This window comes from Diuraphis noxia, unplaced genomic scaffold (assembly GCF_037042655.1).
Source record: "Diuraphis noxia isolate RWA-SAM2 unplaced genomic scaffold, SU_Dnox_SAM2 contig0001, whole genome shotgun sequence".
Taxonomy (NCBI): domain Eukaryota; kingdom Metazoa; phylum Arthropoda; class Insecta; order Hemiptera; family Aphididae; genus Diuraphis; species Diuraphis noxia.
The window spans coordinates 91105823-91123402 of NW_028301711.1; the positions used below are offsets into that span (position 1 = coordinate 91105823).

General features: G+C 26.6%; 3 protein-coding genes across 3 annotated transcripts; all 3 read left to right on the top strand.

Annotated features, from left to right (window-relative positions):
- Nucleotides 1–47: 47 nt before the first annotated feature.
- LOC149062401 (zinc finger BED domain-containing protein 4-like) lies at nucleotides 48–3235 on the top strand. Its single transcript, XM_089216378.1, has 4 exons — nucleotides 48–638; nucleotides 748–2210; nucleotides 2347–2598; nucleotides 2677–3235. The coding sequence occupies exons 2-4, from the start codon at nucleotides 993–995 to the stop codon at nucleotides 2965–2967; spliced, it is 1761 nt and encodes a 586-aa protein (XP_089072504.1). The 5' UTR covers nucleotides 48–638; nucleotides 748–992; the 3' UTR covers nucleotides 2968–3235.
- A 9876-nt stretch (nucleotides 3236–13111) lies between these two features.
- On the top strand, nucleotides 13112–14513 carry LOC149062402 (uncharacterized). The gene is made up of 4 exons (XM_089215313.1): nucleotides 13112–13314; nucleotides 13364–13517; nucleotides 13970–14121; nucleotides 14351–14513. The coding sequence occupies exons 1-4, from the start codon at nucleotides 13112–13114 to the stop codon at nucleotides 14511–14513; spliced, it is 672 nt and encodes a 223-aa protein (XP_089071439.1).
- A 227-nt stretch (nucleotides 14514–14740) lies between these two features.
- LOC149062403 (uncharacterized) lies at nucleotides 14741–16351 on the top strand. The gene is made up of 2 exons (XM_089215314.1): nucleotides 14741–16187; nucleotides 16254–16351. Exons 1-2 carry the CDS (start codon nucleotides 14741–14743, stop codon nucleotides 16349–16351), a joined length of 1545 nt encoding a protein of 514 aa, XP_089071440.1.
- Nucleotides 16352–17580: the final 1229 nt, after the last annotated feature.

Genomic DNA, 17580 nt, shown 5'->3' on the forward strand with positions numbered 1-17580 from the left:
ACGACTTATGACTTATATACCTACCTACCGGCTACCTCGATGTTAATACCTTACCAGACTGCAGTGACCATTTCCAATTAATACTATATAAATAGACATATAGTATAATTATTATACTTATTATATTAATACGATTTACGAATACCATAGGTATTAGTGGGTATTTAGTATTTACCATTACTTATTAGTTCCAGTCGTTAAGGACTGATTTTGTAATTTAACAATTAACTACCTGCATCTCCCAAGTATACGCCGAATTATTATCGTCGGACCTCGCACGACCCAAAAGTTCTAGTAAATAGATAATAGTAACAGTTCAACAGTTGACTAGATACCTTATTACTTACTACATCGTTTATAAAATAATATTCTAGTGTCTAGTGAATAGTTATTATAACATATTAGTTTGAGTTTAATTATATTAACTCTAAATTAAAACAATGAGTGAAATGATTGAGACTGAAGTATCAGCAAGTGTAGCAAATATCACTGAACTACCATGGCCAACATATAATAAATATTTTGAAGTTACATATACGGATAGTAAAAACTTTTTCGTGAAATGCAAATTATGTATCAAATCCAAAACATATTCTACTGCCATAAGAAGTAGTTCAAATTTAAAAAAACACATAACAGTAAGTAGAATTCATAATTATTAAAGAATATAGGGGTTAGGGCTATAGGTATTGTAAATTGTAATCCTGATAATATAAATTATAATGATATATTCTTTGTAATTAATAGGATCTTTCCAATCAGTGAATGATGTGGAAAATACTGATGATACCATTGAAAACAATATATGTGATGAACCTGAGCCAACTTCAAGTTCAAATATTTGCAACACGTTGGACTCTTGGATCACTAATATTAGTACCACGTCCACTCCTAATAAAGAATTTGAACGAATAAGGGATAGTACTTCATCTGATACAAAATGCTTGTCTGCAAGTTCTTTTACATCATCTACTTTGAGTAATATTTCCACGATGCAAACATTTGTTGATAAAGTAACAAAGGATGAAAAATTAAAACTAGACTCAATGTTAGCAAAAGCTATTTATGCAAGTGGATCACCTTTATCACTTCTTGATAATATTTATTGGAAGAAACTGTTTGAAAAAATAAGGCCAGCTTATGTATTACCTTCTTCTTATCAACTATCGAATAAACTTTTGGACAGTGAAGTTAATGGTATAAAATGTTTTGTTGAGAAACTTATTGTTGGATCACACTGTCTAGGGTTGATGTGTGATGGATGGTCGAATATTAGAAATGAAAGCATTATTAATTTTGTAATAACAACACCCAAACCTGTGTTTTATAAATCTCTACCCACATTAACTGAAAGACATACAGGTAATTATATGGCAAAAGTAATGATAGAAATTATTGAAGAAGTTGGACCAGGAAAAGTATTTGGAATAGTAACTGACAACGCTGCTAATATGAAAAAAGCTTGGCGAGAAATAAATAATAAGTATGAGCATATTACAACATATGGTTGTGTTGCGCATGCATTAAGTTTATTAATAAATGGTATTATATCTTTGAAATCATTTCAAAAAGTAATAAAAGGTGGAGTATCAATTGTCAATAACATTAGAAGACGACACGTCTTACATGCAATATTTAATGAAAAACAAAAAGAATCGAGTATAAATAAAAAAAAATCATTGATGTTGCCTGTTCAAACCAGATGGGGTTCAGTAGTAGTTTTTCTTAACAGTCTTTTAGCTAATAAACAAATAATACGACTCTTAAACATAGATGAGCGGTGTGAAGAAGACATTATACCAAATGTGAAACAATTTATAAATAATGAAACATTTTGGGACCGTATAAAAAATTTACACAATTTTTTAAAGCCCATAGCATACTGGATTACAAGAATAGAAAGTGATTTACCACAACTCAGTATTGTTCCAGAGATATTTGTTGAAATTAAAAAACAATATGATACTTGTATAAAAAATGTTTCTTGTTTTGAGACTGAAAAAAATATAATTAAAAATAAAATTCAATCAAGAAAAGAATTTAGTGTTCAACAAATTCATTTAGCTGCAAATGTACTACATCCAAAGTATCGTGGAAATAATTTGACTGCAGATGAAAAAATTGATGCTGCTACATTCATTCATAGACTATCTACAATATGTTTGGATATTGATGAACAGAAAGTCATGTATGATTTCGCTCAGTATAAGGTAAATTTAAAAAATGATAGTTTTTTCAATGAATCTTTATTTCTTCAGAGATAAAATAATAAATAAGTAAAATATAAATTGTAGACTTGTAGTAAATACATTTTCCATTTTGTTAATAATTTATTTTTTAATGTAGGTTAAAGAAGGGATTTTTTCAAATACCTATGTATGGGAGGCGTGTGTCAATTTAGAACCAACAGTGTGGTGGAATGCTTACTGTTCATCTACTGAACTTTCAAAGTTAGCCTCAAAGATTTTGTCACTACCTGCTACATCAGCTGCTTGCGAAAGAACATTCAGTACATATAAAGATGTGCATTCGTCCAAAAGAAATAGACTTACCAACAGCAGAGCAGGAAAATTAGTTTATGTTAAACACAATTTAAAGGTGAGATTAATCAAACATAATTTGTATATTTTCATTTTTATTTACAGTATTCAATTTGAAATATATTTTTGTTGGTAGTTGAAGGAAGAACAAGAAAAACAAGTGAATCCACCACTTGCTCAACAAGATTATTATGAAAAACTTTTAGAAGAATATGAAGAAGACAGTAATAATGAGCTACAACTAGAAGAAATTGAAGAAGACAGTAATAATGAGCTACAACTAGAAGAAATTGAATGTGAAGACAATACTAAAGAGAGTAACTGTAGTGTTATAAGTGTTAACTTGGAAAATGAAGAAGAACAGAACTCAGACATTGATATAGATAGTACTGAAATAGATGAACTTATGAATATGATAAATTCATAAAATAATATTATGATAACAATTATATTATGTTTATGGTTTTTATTAATAAAAATTATTATATTAAATTAATTTATCAATTCCTTTTAGGCTTTAGGTATATCTACTAAACTAAACTAAACTATATTCAGTACCTAGTTATCTACTAGTTATCACTAGTATTCCTATTAAAAACTTGGCCATATACCTGCATACTACATTTATATTTGTATATATAAATCTATAATAAGTATTTAATTTTATAGAACTATAGAAGTGTATGGTACACTAATGTGAGCATTCGGTATACTTAATATAGACATATAGTATCATTTAAACATTTTTGTATGTTTTTTTATCAATTTAAAAATGTTGAATACTATTTTAAATGTATAATACCATTAATACAAAAAAAAACCATTACTAATGAAGTAATGAGTAGGTAATGGGTAATTAGTGATTGGTTTCAGTAGTATTAAATTATAAAAGTAAATTATAACAACTTTTTACTTTATACATAAAAATAAAACTTATTTAAAAAAAAACAAAATTTATTAAAATACTGAAATATTTCACACATTTGAAATATTTCATGAAATATTTCATTTTTTTAAATTTCATGAAATTTTCAAACACTAATACAAATACGATTCCAGAAAATTTCTTTCTAAACTATTTCCGTTCTGATAAATCCGCTCTATATGTAAATTACATGATAAAATTTTCTTAAAATATAACAACGTGTACATATTTTACTTTCTATAGATTTGTTAAAAAAAGACAATATTATAAACTCACCAGAAATATTGAAGCTCCGAACTCCTACATTAACGTACAAATCAATTAAAAGCTATCAGCATAGTCCTATTGATTTAGATAATAGTCCTGCTTTCACGGATATTACGCCGAAAACACGAACATTTGTATCACAATTAATAGACATGCCAAGCCCAGTAAAAAAGACTAAGCCAACCAACACAACTCTTATAAAAAGTCCTACAAAATTAACATTAAAAAATAACATACTTCAAGAAAAATTAAATAGAATAAAAAGATTATTAAAACAAAAACGAACAATTATTAATTCATTAAAGGCGAAAATTAATAATAATACAAAAAAATACATTAACATAGTAATACAATTTTTTAATCAGGCCCAATTTCCGTCAATTAATTCCAAAGCTCTTATTAATATGCAAATAATGCACAAAAAACGTAAACCTTGGTCGAAAGCAGAAAAAACTTGCATTAGCTATTTATTACAAATCACCGTCTACCTACAAATATATGAAAAAAAATATGGAATTATTCTGTCAGGCGAAAGTACTGTTCGGCATTGGTTAAATTCTATTAACTATACTAAAGGGTTTCCTCCTAAATAAATGGAACAAATCAAGCATAAGACTTCAGATGTCATATGACGAAAAAAAATGTGTCATTTTATTAGACGAAGTTTCCATTATGAAGGCCATCGAATATAATAAAAGTTTAGATGAAATTGAAGGGTTCGAGGATCTAGGCTCTTTAGGTCGAACAAATAAATTAGGCTCTCATGCACTTGTTTTAATGGTGCGTGGCTCATATAAGAACTGGAAATTCTCTTTTAGTTATTATTTCACTGGTAGCAGTATGAAAGGAGATTCTTTAACTGCAATCGTAAAAGAAGCTGTAGGAAAACTTTTGGAGCTCGGTTTATTACCTACGTGTATTGTGTGTGACCAGGGTACTCAAAATAGACGGATGTTTTCTCTGTTGGGAGGATCAGACAAAAATCCGTCAACAGTTATTTGTAATAAAAAAATATTTTTAATTTATGACGCACCTCACTTGCTTAAAAGTGTAAGAAATAATCTAATGAATGGAGATTTTTCAATTGAAAATAATATAATATAATTCAAGGATATACAAAAAACATATGAACTTGATAGTCATAGCGAGACAGCAAAGGCAATGTGCAAGTTAACACCAATACATCTTTTCCCCAATTCCTTTCAAAAATGTCTTGAAGTTAGCAATACAATTATTGTTCAGCAGATCAGTGTCAGCTGCAATTAAAACATGTGTAAGTACGGATCAGTTAACATCGTCATCAGCAATTCATACGGTAGAGTTCATTGACATAATGAATGACATATTCGATACATGTAATAGCAAAAATGTATACGATCCAAACCCTAACAGAAGGCCTTTATGCGATTCAAATACTGCGAATTTTCGTAATTTGGAAAAAGTTCGAACAATATTTCAAAAAGCAGTGAAAATATCAACAAAAAAAATCTAGCATAACCCCATGTTTTGTTGGAATTATTTGAACTACCACAGAACTTGTCGAACTTTTTCAATCGGAAAAATATGATTCTGGACGCTCTCAAACGAAAAAAGAATACTTTTTGTTAACCAATTGGCTAACACAAGATGCTCTGGAAATTTTTTTTTCTATTATGCGCCAAAAGAATGGGTACGTACAATTTTTTTAATGAAATATTATTTATTATATAATTGGAATTTGTTTAACAAAAATCGATAAATCGATAAAGGAAATTAATTTAAAATGCCCAGATTCGATTAATTCAATATGTAAAATATATTTAAATTATATACTTGGTATTTTATTCAGAACTAAAATTTTTAAACAGTGTAAGTGGGAAAACTCAAAAGTCAGAGATAAATATTATCAGAATGCTGCTAAATTGCGTGTTTTACAAAATGAATGATTTTGATTTATTTTACAGACAATTTATTTTTATTTTTAAGCAATTCATATTATCAATTATAATTATAATTTTGTATGTATATTTATGACAGAGTCAGTATGTTCTTGATTTATCAATTTTTTTATAATTAAAATTTGTACATTAATATTTTTCATTTAATAATTATTTACTTGATTTATTAACTTATTTTCATCTGAAAGCCAACAAAAAAAATATTAAATGAAATCTACAAATGACAACCAACTTTTATAAAAAATTATGCATACATAATTACTTTATTTTACATATTTAGTTTTCAAAAAATGTGCACATTATGAATTAATAATCATTGTTTATAAATACGTCGCGTCGTAGAGTATAGACGACAGTAAGACTGTACGTGTGACAATAATAGCGATGATAAAAACCAGTTATCCCCGCACCGCGTTCGATCAAAGTACTGGTGGTTGGAATCATGATAAAGAAAAGAGGTATGTCAGCCACATACGCATTTTCGTAAAATTTGGCGCAGGCAGCCATATTGCTTTTCTCCGTTATTATCATTTATTGTTTTATCAGTGTTAAATGATTAAACAAAAACAATAAACATTTAAAATTTTAAAATTAATAATTAAAATAATTTGGCATTTTGGCTTTGACATTTTCTTTTTAGAATTTTATTGTATTAAAATTTATTATTAAGGATGCCTTTATGTATTTTTGAAGGTTGTAAGAGTGGCAGTAGAAGCAAAAAGTACTTGAAGGACAATACTGTTCATTTGCATAAATTCCCTAAAGATGAAAGCTTACGTGCTAAGTGGATTTCACAAATAAATAAGGGATCAAATGTTCAAAAAATAAATTGTGATACAGGTATAGTTAAAAATATATAAGATATTTAAGTTAACTAAAATTGAACATGTATCTGTTTAAATTATATTTAGGTAAACACTATATTTATGTTTTTATTATTATTTACCTATATATTTTTGCTAACGTTTAGTCATGTTAATTTTTACTTAAGACAATTTGTTATGTATAAATACAAATATAGTGTTAAGTGCCTTTATAAATTTTTAGCTGTTGTATGTTCAAAACACTTTGCTAAAAGTGATGTTGTTGAGAAAACAGAATTACAAAAAGCAGCTGGATATTCACCTCAACGGGCTAGAAGATTAAAAGAACATGCAATACCCTTGAGGTAGGTAATTATAATATACTAATTAATATTTATTTATTTCCTCTTTTGGTTTGTTTTCTTTCAAGTATACTTGGATTACCTTATTCGTGTTCACCTAATTCGATAAGTAAAACATCAATTAAAGTTTTAACTCCAAGTGGTGCATTCACAATTACTGAAGAAGTCAACGAACAAAGGTAATGAAATAATTTGATGGCATTTTGATATTTTACTAAAAAAATAAAAGTTTAATAAGTGGTATTGCGAATTCATCCAAAACATTTTAAATTCAACAGCCAACCTGAGTCAAATCGAGAATGCTGCCGAAATTTATTTAATACACAAAGTGTTGATATTGTAGCTCTTTCCAATGAAGATATTTCTGTTGAGAAGTAAACTCATGATAGCATTTACTATTTATGTTTGCATGCAATTGTTAGGTAATAATGATCTAATTAATATTTATTTCCTCTTTTGGTTTGTTTTTTCTCATTTAAGCATACTTGGATCGCCAAATTTGTTAAGTAGAACTCAAGTCAAGGTTTTAACTCCAAGTGGGTCATTTACAGTTACCGAAGAAGTCAATGAAGAAAGGTAATAAAATAATTTGACAGCATTAAGATATTTTTCTAAAAGAGGTATTGTAAATTCATACAAAACACTTTAAATTCATCAGCCAACCAGGGTCAAATCGAAAATGCTGTCAAAACTTATTTAATGTATCGAATAATACACCGAATACTGATATTGTGACTCTTTCCGATGAATCTATTTCTGTTGAGAAGTAAACTCATGTTATTATTTACCGTTTATGTTTGCATGCAATATTTATGTTTAGATTCAGTGTTGAGAGTACAATGTCAAATGCAAATACATTTCAATGGAACTATGAAACTTTTCTACTTTTCTATTACAATAACAGGAGGAATTTAATATTGGTTTTATAATTTACATTTAATGCAGAATATTTGTTCATTTTCATACAGGAGTGTATAAATACTGGCTATCCATCAGTCATATTTATATCATATAACATCCTGTTTGATATAGAACTTATTTTTGGCATTAATACTATCAATAATACAATAACATTTTTTTATTAGTTTTTTATTACTAAATTTATTTGTTCATAGTATGTAGATTTTTTAAATGAGCTATGTTAATATCTTGTTTTAGCTAACTTTATTATAATTTATAATACACATAATATAGTTATGAGATATAGATAAAATTATAATTAATGCTTTTTGTGTTGTAAATAATTTGAACATATATTTATGGAATTATTTTGTTATATTAAATTATTTTAGTAAGTGTTTGTAAATATTAAAAAATTAAATAAAATGATATTGAACATTTTTTTGTTATTCTTACCAATTTTTATTAGATTGAAATATGAGTTAGAGCTTTTGAAAAAAGAAAATAGTGAATTGAAGTCCAAAAATATTGATCTAACAAATGTAGTTATTAGTCAAAAAAAATTGGTGTGAGAAAGAAAAAGAACGATTTGAATATCGTTTTAAAAAAAATATTGTCGCATTTATTCACCGAGACACAAATAGATAAGCTTTTAAACCCTAAAAAGAAGGTATACAAATGGAAACCAGAAGATAATTCTTCTGCAATTTCATTGAGAATTATATCACCTAAAGCATATAGATACATACGTGAAGAAAAACATTTTCCTTTAGTTGGTTAGTATTTTTATTTATATAAATTAATTTAATACATGTTAACATAAGTAAAAACAAAATGAAGGTTTATCAACACTTCGAACAAGAGCAGTTCAATTTCCAATGGAACCAGGAATTCTTTCAGGTGTAATGACATTAATGAAAGCTAAAGGTATCTATTTTAAAACTAAGTTATTTATTTTGTTATAACTAAATACATTATGGGAATTAAAATTAAAAATCTAAGGAGAAACACTGGATATGAAAGATAAACTCACAGTCGTATCTTTTGATGAGACATATGTATCAAGAAGAATTTGTTTTGACAAAAAGTATGAACAAATGATTGGACCATATAAATATGTTCAGACTGTTGTTGTTCGAGGTATAAAAATACAAAATTAATTATGTATTGGACACATCAAGTAAAATTTTTTTAGGGCTTGTTGCTTCCTGGAAACAGCCAATTTACTATAATTATGATACACCAATGACCAAGCAAATTCTAACAAATATAATTTGCAATTTATATGAAATTGGGTACAATGTAGTGGCCATTGTTAGTGACATGGGCCCATCAAATATTGGATTGTGGCGTGATTTATGTATTGCGATGGGCAGAACACACTTTGAACATCATCCTGTAACAAAACAAAATATTTATGCTTTTGCTGATGTACCTCATTTACTTAAACTAGCTAGGAATCATTTTTTGGACAAGTAATTTTAATAATTTCAAATAATTTATAAATTAGTTTATTTTATGGTACAAATACTACAATTTTTACAGAGGATTTGATTTACCTAATGGTAAATATATTGGTAAAAGTATTTTACACAAATTGTTAAATGTAAACTCTAACAAAGAATATAGATTTGCTCATAAGCTATCGGAACGACATTTGTTAGTAGAAGGTGCAAATAGGATGAGTGTTAAATTGGCAGCTCATATGTTTTCAAATAGTGTTACCAAATAAATCAGCTATTTAGGAAATAAAAATAAAATTAACAATCATAATTGGAAAGAGGTTAGTATATGCTTATTACAATACTATAAGTGTATTAAATATAATTACATTAGTTATACAAAACAAAGAAATTGAAATGTATATTATAAAAATAAGCTTTAGTATTCTATTTTTAGGCTTCAGAAGTTATTCAACTTTTTAATGATTGGTTTGATCTGTTAAATACACAGCAAAAATATGATAAAAATTCAGCTGCTTATGGACTATTTGAAGATACCCAAAACGAGTTACTTGATAAAATGAATAACTTTATAGTTAATATGAATGTACATTCAAAAAAATCATTGTTACCATTCCAAAAAGGTGACCAATATTGATATAATTAATGATATATTCTGAACAATATAAATTCATCTCATAAATAATGTACAATTGTAGGTATTATTATAATCAATATATCATTAAAAGGTTTACTTCAGAATATGAAAAAATATAATATAAGCTACATAATGTCAAGGAAAGTCAACCAAGACCTGGTTGAGAATCTATTCAGTTTCTTAAAAGGAATGTGTGGTTCTGCATTTAATAATATAACTACATTACAATTTAAATATGCGTATGTAAAAAATAAAATTATAAAATAAATGTAAGCACCCATTAATCTAATTCGTCATTACAGAATACAGGTTCATGGCCAATTTCACTCTAGGTTGTCTTTAGTTAGTTATGGACTAATGACTAAATAACGAAATGTGTTGACATTAAACAAAACTCCACACTAAATGTAAACTGCATTAATATATAATTCATATTATTTAATAGTTCAAAAACTACCTATTGAGCATTGACTATTCAATTCATAATTCATATTTCATTATATTTTTGTGTACATTTTCCTTATCATGATCATGCCGTTAAGCTGGTCGGTTTGTGATAAATGGATTATGATAACTTTTGGAGAAAAGCAATATGGTGGACAATGCGTATCACAGAGTTGCTGACATACCTCTTTTCTTTATCATGGTTGGAATTAAATACAATTTTATTAGTATTGTTAGTTCTTATCGCCCTCTACCGAGAGTTTTATTGTACGCCGCCGAAAAACCTGTCAGCGAGTAATCTATAGTATTTATAATCAATGGTAATACAAAAAATTTAAATGTAATTATAGTAATTATAAATTAACAAGGAGGAGGATCAATATTTTTACTGTATAAATAAACTATCAAAGTCATTGTCCGGTACCATCTACTTATTAAATATAAATGTTATGTACTTAGATTTTTTTGGAAGGGTTGAAGTTTTGGACCTCTAAACCCACCCTTATATTATGGGCCTATTTAGTAGTATGCCAGATGAAAATTTGATGTCTATGTGAAAGTCTATAATAACAATACTTAATATATCATGGTAGTGAATTAGAAATTTGATGAGAAGATGATATGATGTTAATTTGTGAATTTCGATAGAAGTATTCATAGTGAAGTCCTATATTGATTAGATAGAAGTTTCCCAATTTAGTTTTGAAAGAAGGATATGTCAGCTACAACAAATAGTTAATCTTTGGAGCAAAACAAAGATTTTTTGATAGAAGAAATTATATTAGACAACTCCACAGGTAACTATCTACAAATAACTAATACAATTATTATTAATAAAAAATAAATGTATACTTAATTTTACAATTGTATACCTTCAGAGAACGACAATGACATTGAAACGGTCGAAACTGAATATATTATGGATCAGGCAGTGGAAACTGAATGTATTATGGATCAAGTCGTGGAAACTGAATGTGCTATTTTTGCAGGTAATTAATTAAAATATAAAAAATAAATTTATATTTAATTTTACAATTGTATAACTTTAGAGAATGAAAATGATACTGACATTGAAATTGTTAAAACTGGATGTAGTATAGATCAGAAAGTTGCTAATGTAATACCATCAAAAACATTTTAAAATTAAAGAAAATATTATAATGGAATGGCTTACTGATAAAAAAGTGGTTGATCAAGTTAGAAAAGACAAATATATCATAGAGAAGAAGGATATTGAATGCCGCCATGAAGTTATTTGCAATGGTATTATGGAAGAAGACGTTGATATCCATATCATATGACCTTACTGCACAAAAGATGCATGGAAAACCATATTAAATGTAATAAAAGCCAAAAAAAAATATGACATGGATATGCCCTGTTTGTAACCGTGACATTGGATCGGAGTGTGTTTTGTGTGATTCTTGTCTAGTATGGTTTGATGCTACTTGTGTTGGATTTAATATAAAATCAAAACGCACAGGATCGTATTGGTTTTGTACACGTTGTAAAGAAACAAATACAAATAATACAATGAACAAATAAATTAATCATAATTATCATCTTACCTATATAAGTATTGGTTTTTATTCACTACATATTCATTATTCATGAAGTTATGTGATAATGTGATATTATGTTATGTTGTTTTTGTTTTTATTGTAATGGTCGGGCGTTCCTTATCTTACCGACCATGGTCGGGAGGCATATTAACATTCCGCACATCAAATAAAACCCATAGGGAAATACGGCATTCTCATTGGTCTGAAATGTTTAGCGCCAAATTCAAATTTAAATTACGATATACTATATACCTATACTACTATATATTATTTACTATTTAAAAAATATAAAATATATTGAATATATTATATTAACAAACAATACAAATAAATACAATACATAAATATAATAATAATAATAAAAATGAATATTTTTTTTATAATATTTTATAATATATTAACTTTATATTATTTTGAATGATGTAATGATTGTCCGTGATTGTCCGTTTTACAATCTGCATACTTTCTGTTGAACTCTTTTTATTTGAATCTTGATGAATGTCATGAGATATAGGTGACTGTGTATGAACTACTTCTGCAGGTAATAAGCCCTCGTAAAATGTCTTATTTGGTACTTTTTCACCTATAATGCCAGTTTTGCTATTAAGTATTTGTCTTCTATGGTTACTGGAGGAAAGTTAACTCCAATTTTATTAAAATATTTGTAAACTATACCTTGATGTTTACAAAATTTCCTATGTATTCCAACTTTACATGAACAAATACAAATAGTAGGTTCAACGCAATACATGAGCTGTTTGTTTTCTTCACTCGGTACATAATACTCTTCATTTTCAACATATATTTTGTCTTTTGAAGCATAGTCACAAATAACACAATTTCTAATGTTAATAAATTTACATTAATTAATTTTATTAACATAATAACAAAGTTAGTTGGACATATAATGATTAATATTAATAGTTATAACATATTATATATATATATATATATGTTAATAGTAATAATAATAGTATATTCATATTTAAATAATAATATAATAAATAATAAACTTTTATTAATGTGATTTTGCATTAATAACACAATTAATTAATTTTATTAACATAATAACAAACAAAGTTAGTTAGAAATGAATAGATAATTTTTATAAATTTATTATTTCTATTTTTAGTCACATAAACACTCTAATATGATTAGAGAGTTTTTGTTTTCTAAGTTATGTTATCTTCAATTGTCTGTAAATGCTTATGAGTAGTCGACAAGTTGTCCAATATTCTTTTATTCTTGAAGTTTTTTGAACTTCTGTGAAAATGAATCTTAAACTAAACTCAAGTAATCTCCCTACTTCTTTTAACAACGTAATTATTGAAACAAATGACGAAGTAACCAAGGTACGTTCAAATTTAGTAGATTTATGCAGTATAGGTAAGTGGATGGAAGAATTTTCAATTCTTACAGCCACTAAGTGGAATGTTCGTTCGTCAGTTCCAAATGGAAAATACATTCAATGCAAGTTAGTGGTTTTGTATTTAATTGAACTTGGTAAATTTTTAAATATGTAGAAAACATTTTGTGTGCCATCATAGTTCATATCATAAGGTTGATAAAGAAAGTAACAAAAGAGGACTGTCTAAAAACACAAGTTGCAAAGCTCAAGTCAAATTTGTGATTAAAGTAGATACTGTATCTACAAGAAAAACTGATCCATTTGTGAAAGTAAAATATGTGTATTCTGATTTTTTGTGACAATTACCTATATAAATTTTGTATAAATCTATATTAATCATGAGTTGTTTTAAGGTCTGTAATAAATGCAGACATATTAAGTACTAAATTATAGTTCTATTTTTATGTATAATTATTTATACTTGCAACGTTGCAACTTTAGCCTTATAACATTTTTGAGCTTCTTTTTTAGTAGATATTCTTCTTTTTGACCTATTTTTTATAATTTTTTTTTAATTTTTAGTTACAAAAATGTGTATAATTTCATATTTCACCATATTAAAGAGAATATTTTATTTCTTGTAGTTAAAATACTAATTCTTTCGAACTAAAAAGAATTAGGATACGCTTTATAATATAATTTGTTGTTAGGGTTATTTTTTTTATAATATGTTAATATATGTTAATTGTGTTCCATGTGCCTATGGTTACATAATTTACAGAATAAATTGTTTGGTGTTATTACAATGTGGAATGAACACAACCATAGCATTAACACAGCAGAAGCCCTTAGATATTTGAAAGCAACAGATGATTTAAGACAAACTTTTGAGGAATATATGAATGATGGAATGACAATGACAGAAGCCATTCGGTAAGAATCATACATACAAATGATTTTACTTCTTAATTAAATTGAGAACAATAATAAAATAACATAAATAATTCATATACTTATCTGTTTTATATGTATATAAATGTGAAAATATTAAAAGTACTTATAATTATAATTATAGTCTTATTTAAATATGACCAGATGTTTTATTATATTAATTTTATATTTAAATATGAATTAAAACTCGGTATAATTTCATAATTTACAGTTATCATGAAAGTGTGATGACTATGATGAATTGTTCAGTTGAAGATTTTGCTAATGCTAGACTAAATCCTACTTATAGAACTGTACAAAACTGGCATGAAAAATGGAGATCTACACATTTAGGCCCTCGTACTGGTCAAGGTGTAATCATGGTATGTTATTAGTTGTTACCATTAATCTACTAAAAATAGAGTATTTTTAAAATGTTAAAGAATCATCACAATTCAATGCATGTAATTTATATAAATTAAAATGTACTTTTTTTATTTATTTAATTAATTTTTAATATTTTAATGTATTAGAAACTTAAAGAAAAGAAAGAAACATATAATGAAAATGGAGTAGTTTTATTCAAGATAATCCTTTTTCAGTACTTATACTTACACCAATTATGTCAAGAGCCCATGATTTACCACTTGCTAAAGATATAGTTTTTGTTGATTCTACTAGTTCTTGTGACCCAGAAAACCATTGTATCACTTTTTTATTAACACCGTGTGCAGCTGGTGCTGCACCATTGGGTGTTCTTATAACAAAAGGTCAAAGTGAAGAATCATATAAAGCTGGATTTCTATTGATTAAAAATAATGTACAGAATGCCTTTGGTGGGAAAGGTTTTCCTACCATATTTTTAACAGACAATTCAGATGCAGAAATTAATGCTTTGAAAGCAGTTTGGCCAAACTCAAAATCTCTTCTTTGCATATTTCATGTTTTACAAGCTGTTTGGAGGTGGCTTTGGGATGGTAAAAATAATATAAACAAAGAAGACCATCAACCTATGATGCAATCATTTAGAAAAATGCTGTATGCTGAAACAGTTGAAGAAGCTTATACCGCATTTGAAGTTACTTTAGAAATTGGAAGTATGTATAGTAAATGGTGCAGATATGTTACTGTAGAACATTGGACTTATAAAGAACGCTGGTGTTTAGCCTGGAGAGATCACACAAATAGAGGCCATCACACTAACAATTTTAGTGAAGTTTCTGTAAGAATATTTAAAGAAAATGTGCTGTGTAGAGTTAAGGCTTATAATGTTGTTTCAATTGTTGATTTTTGCTGCACCAAACTAGAAGATTACTATAGAAGGAAGTTTCAAGAATTTTCAAATGATAGAAACCCCACAGCACGTAAATATTTTGAAAAAATTATTAAACTTTGTGACTATGCTTCAAAAGACAAAATATATGTTGAAAATGAAGAGTATTATGTACCGAGTGAAGAAAACAAACAGCTCATGTATTGCGTTGAACCTACTATTGGTATTTGTTCATGTAAAGTTGGAATACATGGAAAATTTTGTAAACATCAAGGTATAGTTTACAAATATTTTAATAAAATTGGAGTTAACTTTCCTCCAGTAACCATAGAAGACAAATACTTAATAGCAAAACTGGCATTAGGTGAAAAAGTACCAAATAAGACGTTTTACGAGGGCTTATTACCTGCAGAAGTAGTTCATACACAGTCACCTATATCTCATGACATTCATCAAGATTCAAATAAAAAGAGTTCAACGGAAAGTATGCAGATTGTAAAAGAACACAATCCCAATTTAGAAAAACAAGATTGTTTATCCATATTAGATGATATTACTCAGAAATTGTCAAATAATATAATAAAGTATGGTGAATCAACTTATGATAATTTGTTAAAATTCAAAAAAAGATTAGATAAAATACACACAGAAGGCCAGTTTAATACTTTTTTAGCAACAGCAGGTACATCCTCGTTATCTCTTAGACATAGAGACGGAGCATCAATAAAAGTACAACCAACTACAATAGCTAGGAGAAGACCAGGAATTACTAGAGGAAGTAAACGTTTGCTTGCAGGTAAAATTAAGATACACAATACAAATATAACAATTACAATTTTAACAATAGCATTTTTTACTTTAGGTAGACCAGCAACAAGTGATAGTAACCGTCCCAAAAAGAAACCCAGAAATTTACTGCATAACATTAAAAATTGTGTTACTAATGCAAAATCACATTAATAAAAGTATATCATATTACCTATACAAATTCACAAATAAAAGTAATAATATTAAATATATTTATTAATACCTATTAATCATTATATTTCCAACTAACTTTGTTATTATGTTAATAAAATTAATTAATGTAAATATATTAACATTAGAAATTGTGTTATTAATGCAAAATCACATTAATAAAAGTTTATTATTTATTATATTATTATTTAAATATGAACATACTATTATTATTACTATTAACATATATATATGTTATAACTAAATCTTAACTAATAGTTATAACTAATTCCACAAACCTATACTAAAGTATTACTACCATAGGTGTTTAGTTTTCTTTTGAGTTGGTTCTCATATTTAATTTTTAAAAAAAGATTAGACAATCATTACATCATTCAAAATAATATAAAGTTAATATATTATAAAATATTATAAAAAAATATTCATTTTTATTATTATTATTATATTTATGTATTATATTTATTTGTATTGTTTGTTAATAATATAATATATTCAATATATTTTATATCGTAATTGATATATTACAGTTTTTATATTATATTTATTTTATTGCATTTTATTAATATTTTACATTTTACAAGCCTATTATGTATGTTCATGAATTAATAGTGAAATTAGTACATATTTTGGTCCATTGGTCTAAAATTATAAATTTACTATTTATATTTTTGGTATTGGTATACCTACCATATAAAATATGTTTTTTTGTAACAGTTTGCATTGTGTGTAAACAGTAGATCTAATAGAACTGATTGAATTCTGGCAGTTAAATTGTACAATTATATGACTACTCTATTACTTATATTATAGGTAGGTTTGATCGTTTGATGGGATCGATATATAATAAACAATGTAGTAGGTACTTGGTATATTACAGTTTTTAGGTGAGTCAAATTATGTAGGTATATTAAAAATTTAACTTGATGGATTTAATCATATTATATGACTATACTATAACTATTTAATAAATAATAATAATAATAATAATAATTAATACTTGATTTTATTATCTACACATTTACCATGACCAACGGACCTATATTTTTTAAAAGGGATTCATTGTATATTTATTTTATTATTTGAATAGACAATAGTACAATATAACTAACCTACATGTATACTTTGTAGTACCTACTACCTACTTAATTAGTATATTACAGTTTTTAGGCGAGTCAAATTAAACAAAATATAACTTAATGTGTTTAATTAAT

Coding starts and splice junctions, on each gene's coding strand:
- LOC149062401 (XM_089216378.1), top strand. CDS start 993: ATGCAAACATTTGTTGATAAAGTAACAAAGGATGAAAAATTAAAACTA. Junction 2,211..2,346: donor ATGATTTCGCTCAGTATAAG/GTAAATTTAAAA, acceptor TTTTTAATGTAG/GTTAAAGAAGGGATTTTTTC. Junction 2,599..2,676: donor ATGTTAAACACAATTTAAAG/GTGAGATTAATC, acceptor TTTTGTTGGTAG/TTGAAGGAAGAACAAGAAAA.
- LOC149062402 (XM_089215313.1), top strand. CDS start 13,112: ATGAATCTTAAACTAAACTCAAGTAATCTCCCTACTTCTTTTAACAAC. Junction 13,315..13,363: donor GGAAAATACATTCAATGCAA/GTTAGTGGTTTT, acceptor TTAAATATGTAG/AAAACATTTTGTGTGCCATC. Junction 13,518..13,969: donor AAACTGATCCATTTGTGAAA/GTAAAATATGTG, acceptor CATAATTTACAG/AATAAATTGTTTGGTGTTAT.
- LOC149062403 (XM_089215314.1), top strand. CDS start 14,741: ATGTCAAGAGCCCATGATTTACCACTTGCTAAAGATATAGTTTTTGTT. Junction 16,188..16,253: donor AAGTAAACGTTTGCTTGCAG/GTAAAATTAAGA, acceptor TTTTTACTTTAG/GTAGACCAGCAACAAGTGAT.